Source organism: Spinacia oleracea, chromosome 2 (genome assembly GCF_020520425.1).
Source record: "Spinacia oleracea cultivar Varoflay chromosome 2, BTI_SOV_V1, whole genome shotgun sequence".
Taxonomy (NCBI): domain Eukaryota; kingdom Viridiplantae; phylum Streptophyta; class Magnoliopsida; order Caryophyllales; family Amaranthaceae; genus Spinacia; species Spinacia oleracea.
In genome coordinates this window covers 112,755,638-112,765,401 of record NC_079488.1, presented here as the reverse complement: position 1 = coordinate 112,765,401, position 9,764 = coordinate 112,755,638, and the positions used below count along the sequence as shown (strand labels likewise).

At 32.8% G+C, this 9,764-nt stretch overlaps 1 protein-coding gene across 1 annotated transcript; it reads right to left on the bottom strand.

The window, feature by feature from the left end:
• Positions 1 to 940: 940 nt before the first annotated feature.
• LOC110798873 (UDP-galactose transporter 1) lies at positions 941 to 5,815 on the bottom strand. The gene is made up of 5 exons (XM_022004103.2): positions 5,379 to 5,815; positions 4,084 to 4,333; positions 3,721 to 3,928; positions 2,040 to 2,271; positions 941 to 1,395 (listed from the first exon to the last, which is right to left on the bottom strand). The coding sequence occupies exons 1-5, from the start codon at positions 5,484 to 5,486 to the stop codon at positions 1,174 to 1,176; spliced, it is 1,020 nt and encodes a 339-aa protein (XP_021859795.1). The 5' UTR covers positions 5,487 to 5,815; the 3' UTR covers positions 941 to 1,173.
• Positions 5,816 to 9,764: the final 3,949 nt, after the last annotated feature.

The following is a 9,764-nucleotide window of genomic DNA, read 5'->3' as shown; positions in this document are numbered from 1 at the left end:
TAAAGAAAAAATATAATTATATAAAATCTTGTGTATAAAATGATTTAACTGTTTATAATTTTTACCCATTAGTAATTAAAGATATTAATTATTGAATATATTGGCAAATTTTATAAGATAAACGTATCAACTAAACAAGAGCAGATGAAGTATAATGTATGCTATGAAGAGGGTCGTATTGAATATCCGACCACATTGAACACGGGTTCGAGTCATGTCTTTACGAGTACGGAGTATTTGTTTTTCACTTAATTTTGAAGGGTTGCGTATAGTAACCATGTTCAAATTCGATTTCAGATTAGTAAGCTTGAACTAATCACTTCATTAAACTCTCCAATTATTCACAATTCTATAGTAACCAAGTAACCATGTTCCAGTTCGATTTAAGATAAGTAAGCTTGAACAAAAACAAAAACCAATTAGATGAGTTAGTACTCAAAACTACCATTACAAGTATAACTAATCACTTCATTAAACTCCCAATTATTCACAATTCTATAGTTTATGCTAGACCTGATCAACTATAGCCCGGCCCAAATAAAGTACAGGTTTGAGCAATCTCAAATACGCTTTTTATTACCAAAAGCCCCAGTCCGGCCCAACAAAACCCGATTTGACCCAAGAAGCCCATAGCAAATTTATGGGTTTGCGCATGAGTTTTTGGGTTAAATCCCAGGCCCATACCAAATTTTGATCACCTATTCACCACTAGGCTCTAGTTTATGTGCATCAAATCTATCCATTTCTTTCTCATATCAGCTGTAACTACAAAACATGTCTGTTTTTCGGGTTGCTAGCTCAACGTTAGAGTACTCGGCCTTTAACCATGACTCGAACATTTTTTAGAACGAAATCATACAAATCAAGTGCTGCTGCTGATAAAATTCAGAAAACGAAAAACTTTCAGACCTGTAAGTAATTATAGAACTACATGATAATATGACAATCAGGGAAAAACTTTTCTCTCTCTCTATATATATGTATGAAGGGTTAGGAAAGAAGCATTCTATTTGAACTTATAAGAATCTAATCATGTCTAAAACAACAAAGAAATAAATATCATTATCATCATAATCATAATCATAATCACCTCTGTTGTCTTCCTATAAAACCTATATTCCAAGAAACCTTGAATTTTTACCTGGAAAATTACTACTTGATTGATTCAGAGTTTCAGACCTTGTCATCTAACTTCTCATTCACAAGGGGGATCATTTCTGTACGATTCCGTGGTGTCCTAGGAGTTCTCGGTGTTCCGGGCAGTTGTTGTGATATCATGTGCCTCACGTAGCCGTAGAACGTACAACCAACCAGTGTTATTGCACACCCTACTGCGTTCAAACCCGATATTGGGTTTTTGAATATCAGCCATGAAATGAGAACGGCAACAGCAACCTAAGAAAAACAAAAAAACGAGTTATCACTGTCAGTTATCGGTTTTTTGGTTTTGTAAGTCATAATCGTATGATTTAGATTGAATTATGGATTAAAAAATAATCATAATGATAGTAATCATGTTGATTTTGAAAACTGACAAAAAAAATTGTGGTTTTCATATTTTGGTTTTTAGTTTTGTAAAAAACAAAAAACTGAAAACAAAAAACGATACCAAACAGGCCCTTAGCTTTTTGATTTATGAAACAATCCACAAAAGCAGAAATTTTAGGGGTTGTTTTCCTGTTTGGTTGACAACTCATGGGAATTTATAGATAGTGTAGTTATTTGGTTGACATAAAAAATAAAAAATGGAGGAAATTGGTCTACAAAACATGAGAAGTAAGTTACTTAGCCCCTCTTGGTCAATCAAAATTCATAGGAATTTCTAATTCCCATGTTGTCAACCAAACAACTAAGGAAGATCCCATGAATTTAACAAGGGAAGTAATTTCCCTTGAATTACAACTTGACTTGTATTTTGGATCAGAGGGAATATTAGTTTCTTTAATCTTACAAAAAAGAGAGTTGTATTTTAGATTTAGCAAAAGAAGTTCAGTTAATAAGGGATGACAAAAACAAAAAACAGAACTATTTAAGCTCACCTTGAGATTTCCAGCAACGTTGAACGTGACAGCCGTAGTAGAATGAATAACATAAAAGATGGAAAAATTGAGACAGAAAGCCAATACTCCAGAGGCAAAGACGATGCTCAAGGAAGAGAAGACCGAAGGGTGTGTGTTAAGCCATACAATTACTCCAGGACCTTCAAGTACCAAAGCTGGTAATGCTAGAATACCGGTTGCAAAAGGTGCCATGTAGAAGACGGTGTTTATGCTGTGTAGATATCAATACAACAATGTCAGTTACAGAGAATGGAGGCCATTACAGAAGCAAGGCAAGAGAAAGATGGAAGTAGACTACTAAAAACAAGCATATTAACTATGTTACTTATACTCCTTAACTATGTGCGGAAGATCAATGAATGCTTTTCTACTACTTTGCACGGAAGATCAATGAATGCTTTTCTAGAAAGCTGTATTCTTCAACTATGTTACTCATACTCGGTCAATTGGATACCCATGTCGCACACGAGTATGTGTCCAAGAGTCTGACATGGCTATTTTGTGAAAAAAAAGCATGATTTTGGTAAAAAATGAAGTGTCAAAGTGTTTATATCCATGTTAGAGTGTCAGGGATCTGAGACGGGTATTTGAGGTAAAATGAAGAGTTTGGGTAACATAGTTCCTCAAGGTAGATAAGAGCAACATTACTGAAGATAGCATTCAAAATTACTATGAGAAAAACTTTATTCTTTTCTTTCTTCTCATACATCTTTTCCTCCTACAAGAATATACTATAACAGAGACCTCAGTCCTTTCCCGAGATGGTTGGAATCACTATCTTGCTTGGTTTACCTTTGGAACTGTACTTCTAAGTGGGAATTGCACACAATCTAAAGACAGAAGTTCCTCATGCTATAAGGCTACAAGCCCAAGATTCTATAAATCTTTGGATTGCACCTGCTAACATCAGTTCAGCAATGTCTTATCAGGATTCAGGCCACTGCGTTGTTCCCTTAACCTAAGTATATATTCTAATCGCCCTCGACTCCTCATGAATATCGTAAGAAATCTAAGAGCTTATTTAAATAAATAAATAAATAAAACATCAAACGACATACGATGTATTTGATTTTTGAGTTTCTGACTGTTACTATTGATAAATAAATCTGTAAATGCTTTTTAAAAAAAGTAAAATTAGGGGGAAGTTCCTGAAATAGTAAATTGCAAGCTCATGTACACTAGTATACCAAAATTCTCATTGATCTAAGGTAAGATTGATTTCTAAAATTAGGTAGCACATAAAGTGAATCACCATTTCCATACAAAGATCAGGGATGAGCTGTGAAGATGAAAACAATGGAGCAAAATCAGGAATAGGGATGTGCTTCAAGGCCAGAATTTAACGGAACCATTCTTGAGTCTCTTCTACCCAATGGAAGCTTCATTCCCCAGTTTTAGAAGCAAAAATTCATGTAGTGTAAGTGTTGATTGGTGAAAATGGAATGCACGTGCAAAAAAATCATGGATGAATATCAATCTTACACCAAAGGCAGGTATATGAGAAACAAAAAACATTGATAAATCCTCTATAACTGTCTAATAAACAACCCAAAGTACCACGAACAGAAAAGAAGGTATATATGCAAAAATGATCAACTTACCATGCATACCGAGGTCTTTCAAGTAAAATAAATGGGAAAGGATAAACATAAACAAGTACCTATCAAACTTGTAGCCATGCAAAAGAGATTCCGCAAGAATAGTTTTGGTTGAGGTCGCCAAACAACCAAACAAAGCAGCCAAAAATCCAAACATATTGAAACTAAGTTCTGTCATAGAAGTTAGAAGAATCCCTCCGACAATCGGGACCAAAGAAGCCCAGATTCTCCACTCAAAACTTTTTCTCCATACAAGCCACTGCAAAATAACTGTTACAATTTATGTTTAGACAACAAATACTAAATCCATCAAAGTCCAGGTAAAAAAAATCTGTGGTTTTAAGTGATAGTTATATTATTTGTAATATAATCTTGTAATATTCCCTAGTACGTACTAATGTAACAATATTAATTCCACAACTAACCTGTTGTTGCTGGAGTGAAGGATTTAATGGTCTGCATAAAGGAGACTGGTATATAACGCAAGCTCACATTTCCCAAGACTATGTTGATGCAGAACACAAATGACATAGGGAATATCCTTTTCCAGCGATCCTCGGGGTCAACTGTTATCAGAGGTTTTATCTTCAGAATCTTGATCGCCACATAAGCTCCGATAGACGAGCATATGAAGTGGACACAAGATACTGTAAGAGGAAACTTAAAATCCAGTTTCTGTTTCAACAAAACCCGAGAAAGAAAACACATTAATAACCGCAAAAAATGCTAACCTGGGAGTAAATTAAGAAAATACAGAACTAGAATGGCATTGGACATTGATAGATCTATCTAAACTTATGAAAAAATTGATATTCTTCCTAGACAACACCACATAATCTTCTCTAAAAGTATGTATAACTCTTTAAAGTTTAAAATCCCCATTTTCATTCCAATGGAGTTTTAATTTAACTCAATTTATTCACAATACAATAGAGCATGTTCACAAACTATGAGGAGCCGACTTAACAAAGAATACCATCTGAATACATTGCTTGACTTGTAATTCCACAACAGCAGCAATTCCCTAATAAGCCATGATCAAAGTCTTTTACAGAAATACTATGCATCGTAACATATCAAGGAAAACGAATTCCATTGATTTGGAAGTCCATGGTGGTTAAATTTTATTCTAATCATTTTTGTTACACTGAATTCTCAACAATTCCATACACATTTTGTGCATGAACTAGGTTGATTCACACCTCAAGGGATCCCAAATTTGTTATAGCAAGAACTTTTCTTCCCTATTTTCTCCCTTATTCTCATAGAAACTAAAAAAAACATAGACAAACGAACAACTACATTAATCAACCATAGCATCACTCTGATCATAACCAAAGACAAAGTCACTTAACAAACACATACACTAGCTTAAAATGGAAACTGTTCTGAACACAAAAAGAAATACCAGTAACAATTATATGGTTCACACAGGAAAATTAACACCAATCGATGCAAATTTGGGTACAATAAGTCTCATGTTCGAATCCCCCGCCCCCATTTGGCTCATTCGCACCAAAAAAATAAGCCCATTACAGATTACCATATAATTAGAACAAGGCAAACCTCAAAAAATACACAGATAACTGTACACAGGAAGTAGCTCAAATAACCCATCAACAATTCAACACTATTAGTTTATTTACGATCAAAACATGAATAATTTACATACACCAAATTAAATTGAAAGGAAATTCAAGATAAAGGGAAGGAAAAGGACCTGAAAGATCCATTTGTTCATGATAATAACAGTGACATTGAAAGCCCACCATTGAACAATAGCAAGAAGAGATCGGATCACTGCCCAATTACAAAGCGCTTCCTCCATTTCTTCTTCTTAATTTCTCTGTCCTGAATTCTCCACAGATAGATCGATCCAAATGAGAAATACCCAGATCAAAATTACCCTTCAAAAAATGAACCAAAACCCAGAAAAATTAAACAAAAACTGAAAACCCCAATTGAAGAAGCTATATTTGTATATCAAAAAAGGAGAGAGAAAATCCCAGATATTGTTCAATTGGAATTGAAATTGAGAAGGGTTTGGAGTGTCATGGAGAGTAAGGGGGATTGAAGAGGAGAGAGAGAAAGAGCATGGAAGGCATTTGGGGCGTTATCGTGGGAAGTGAGGTGAAGCTGTTCTTCTACTACAAATCTGTGTGATTTCTCTTCCTTTTTAACTTTTCTTATTGTATTTTTATTTTAAATTTTTTTTTTGCCTTTTCGAATTACAATTTTTTTTATATTTTTTATTTAATTGTACGACTAAATGTCATGCCACCCACCTCTTACCGATATGTATATTAGTCCGTGTTTATATTAGTCTAAATATAAGACAGTCTGGCAAAAAGTGGAGCATTTTCATTATGGGTTATATAATCGAATGAGTCTAAATTATCATAATGCGATTCTAAATTAGTTTTTGAGTGTACTATGAAAAAAATTACACTCAAATGAGTTTGAGATATTATTTAATTGGATCTCATATTTTCCATCAGTATTGTTAAAAACTAATTTAAAGTCGTATTATGATATTTTAAAAGTTCAATTAAATATTTTTTCAAACTCGAACCGTGTTAATTTTTTTCAATAGAATGTCTCTAAACAATTACTACCTCCATTTCTGAAAGTTTTTTACAATTACTATTTGCACGGACTCCAATGCGATATTTAACCACTAATGTATCCGATTTCGTATGTGAAAAAATTATAAAAATTTGATATTTTGAAAATACATACCGAGATCGATCTAACAAGATCTTACATGTAACATTTTGATGTACTACCTCCGTTTCAAAAAGATCTTTACAGTTACTATTTGCACGAACTCCAATGCAATATTTAACTATTAATATATCCAATTTCGTATGTGAAAAAATTATAGAAATTTGATATTCTGAAAATACATACCGAGACCAATCTAACAATATCTTATATGTAACGTTTTGATGTATACAATAGTGAGAATTTACGGTCAAAGTTTTTAATATTTGGACACATTTTCCAAATCGTAAAGAACTTTCAGAAACGGAGGAAGTATATAATAGTGAGAATTTACGGTCAAAGTTTTTATAATTTGGACACATATTCCAAAGCGTAAAGAACTTCCAAAAACAGAGTTAGTATTTATCAAAAGAACGTGTGTTTTTTAAAAGAGATACAATAACTTTTTACTAATATTCCGTAATTATAATTTTCATAATAATTTAAGTTATTTTTGGCTCATTCAAAATTCATAAATAAATCATTCATACATGCCATTTTCCCCTCCTTGTGTATTTTATGTGTGCCTTAACAACCAATTTTGGGGGTTAGTGGGACCCACTTGATAAAATTTGAAGTTCGAAGGTCCAAAAATGGACACCCGTTTGGTAATATAAAAGGGTTGTTGTTGTTGTTGTTGTTGTTGTTGTTGTTGTTCCCATGAGTATGGAGATTTGGCATCATTAATAAATGTATTTGGTGGCTATTATTACATTTGACAAGTCGAACACACAGTTGATACTTGGCATCCAAAGATTAATAAAAATAATTAAACTAAAAAAGAAAAAGAAAATTCAGGTAAATAAATACTACCTCCGTTTCAAAAAATTTACACTTACTATTTGCACGGACTCCGGTGCAATATTTGACCATTAATATATTCAATTATGTATGGCAAAAAAATATAAAAAGTTTGATATTTATAAAATACATTTTGAGACAAATATAACAAGATATCTCATGATAATATTTGATAGATATAATAGTGACAAATAATGGTCAAAGTTTTAATTTTTGGACACATTTTTCAAATCGTAAAGAACTTTATGAAACGGAGGTAGTAAGGCTGTATAGTTCAAGTATTTTATGAAGGTGACAATCTTACGATCATAAATTCAGTTAAAGGTGTGCGAAAGACCCTGTTGAAACTTTACACCACCATCAATCAAGGATATCAAGTCTATTCTTCAACAGTTCGACTTTTGAGAAATCAAGCATGTATTTAGAGAATCAAATCAGGCGGTAGATAGGATTGCAAATATTGTTCATCCTGTGAGCTCACATATGTATATTTTTTTTTTTTGAAGGTCATATGTATAGAACATTGTACGAGCAAATTTACTTTCGATGATAAACAATAACGGCTTAGGTCAGTGTGATCCTTATGCAGAAGGACTCCTAATGTCGTATATCTATATTATTAAAGTAGAGTGGTGAGAAATGAGAGGTCTTCAAAAGCCCAATTCTTAAACCACAACTACTCCACCTCATCACCTTTAATTTCCTTAAATTAAGCTAAACCAAATAGGAAACTACCAAAGTATGAAATTAATTATTAACTATAGGAAAAAAATACTAACAAAAAAGGTAAGTATTAAAAACTTAAGTCAATTTAAATAATAATATGAATAAAGAAGGAAATTAAAATTAATGCTTTTTTTTATTAGCTTTTTAATTTTATAAAAATCCCGTGCTAATGCACGGGTACAAACTATTTTTGTATCATTAAGAATTTAAGAAAGAGTGCTCATGAGATTTCAATGCTGCAGTTTCAATTTCATTTAAAAGCATCTTTATAACTTATGTTTTTTTTGGTTCTACTATGAGGAGTTCCCACCGCCTTCGGCGAGTGGACTAATCTCCCGCGGGAGTTTGCATGGGTACCTCGATGGGCAGCATCCCTCCCAGTTGAGATTTTTTCCATTCCCAAGGCTCGAACCCGAGACCATGGTTAAGGAGCAAGAGACCCTTAACCACTCATGCCAACCTCAATTGGTATCTTTATAACTTATGTGATGATGAATTGATGACATATTTAAGCCTTAAGTTTCATATTAGCCTTTATGACTTCTTGTACGGTTAAAGGCAGGACTTGGGCTAAATTAAGCGAGACGGCTCTATGAGCGGGCGGAACAGTGGTTAAGGCGTTGTTTAAGATATATTTTAAATATTAGTTTCGTAAATATAATGAAAAACAAGAGTAGAACAATGGTTAATGCCATAACGGGGTTTAATTTATACCTGATATTTAAAAAAGAAAATCATAGATGATTAGATAACATGTTTCACCCCATCTTTCATCCATGCATAATCTTATTTTACTTTTACAATTTTTTCTTTTATTATTCACCATTTAATTCATATATTCATTCAACCTCTTCCGCTTCATCTAACTCTTTAACGCTCAATATTTAATACGACCACATGAATGTTAAATAAGAAGAATTTCATGGAAAGGAGCGAGTATATATTGGGGTAATAGAGCTCCGCAATATACATGTGTCACGTACGTGTGCATCATTTTAAAACTAGTTGTTATGACGTTTGATTCTTCAATACTTCGTAACATATTTTACATGTGGTTTTCTACCATGGCAATCTTGAAAAATATTCTTTTCGGGATGATGTAGGGGTCGTTTGGTTATAATATTCGATCGTGAGAAGACAAAATATTTTCAACAACGTAGAAGAGATTGATAGAAATTAAGTGAATTGACTTACCAAAGTGTATACAAAACCCCTCTATTATGTACTCGTACTCGATCAACTTAGAAAAAAATATGTTGGCAATTTAAAATTACACCCTTTTAAAAAAAATCTTGATCCTTCGATATAACTGAAAATCATCATTTATTTTTGTCATTAGGCTTCTGTTATTCATTTGAATCATTTCTATCAAGTTTTTCCCAACATATAGAATTTTTCTTTTTTTATAAAATGAAAGTGAATAGAAATCAGGATAATTTTCATCAAGACTGTCCTAACGTATCTAATAAGAAAATTAGATATCGATTAGAATGTGTAAATCTTGATTCAGTATAGTACTCCCTCCGTATTTATTTAAGAGATTCACTTGGCTGGACACGGGTAGTAAGATGATGTGAGTTAAATTATTAATTAACAATATTACTACGTGTGATAGAATTACAAATTTCGAATGATGGTGTTAGGTTCTTCTACTGGAAGTCACAAAATACAAAGTAATGCATAACATATACAGAAGAAAATACGAGAATGTATGATGATATTTGAAGAATGATGATATACTTTCTTTTTACGGTTTTTTCATGAAATGCCCTTGAGGTTTAACGAAATGCACCAAATACACCCGCGTGTTTCAAAT

Coding starts and splice junctions, on each gene's coding strand:
- LOC110798873 (XM_022004103.2), bottom strand. CDS start 5,486: ATGGAGGAAGCGCTTTGTAATTGGGCAGTGATCCGATCTCTTCTTGCT. Junction 2,272..3,720: donor CATGGCTACAAGTTTGATAG/GTACTTGTTTAT, acceptor ATATCTACACAG/CATAAACACCGTCTTCTACA. Junction 1,396..2,039: donor ACGTTGCTGGAAATCTCAAG/GTGAGCTTAAAT, acceptor TGTTTTTCTTAG/GTTGCTGTTGCCGTTCTCAT.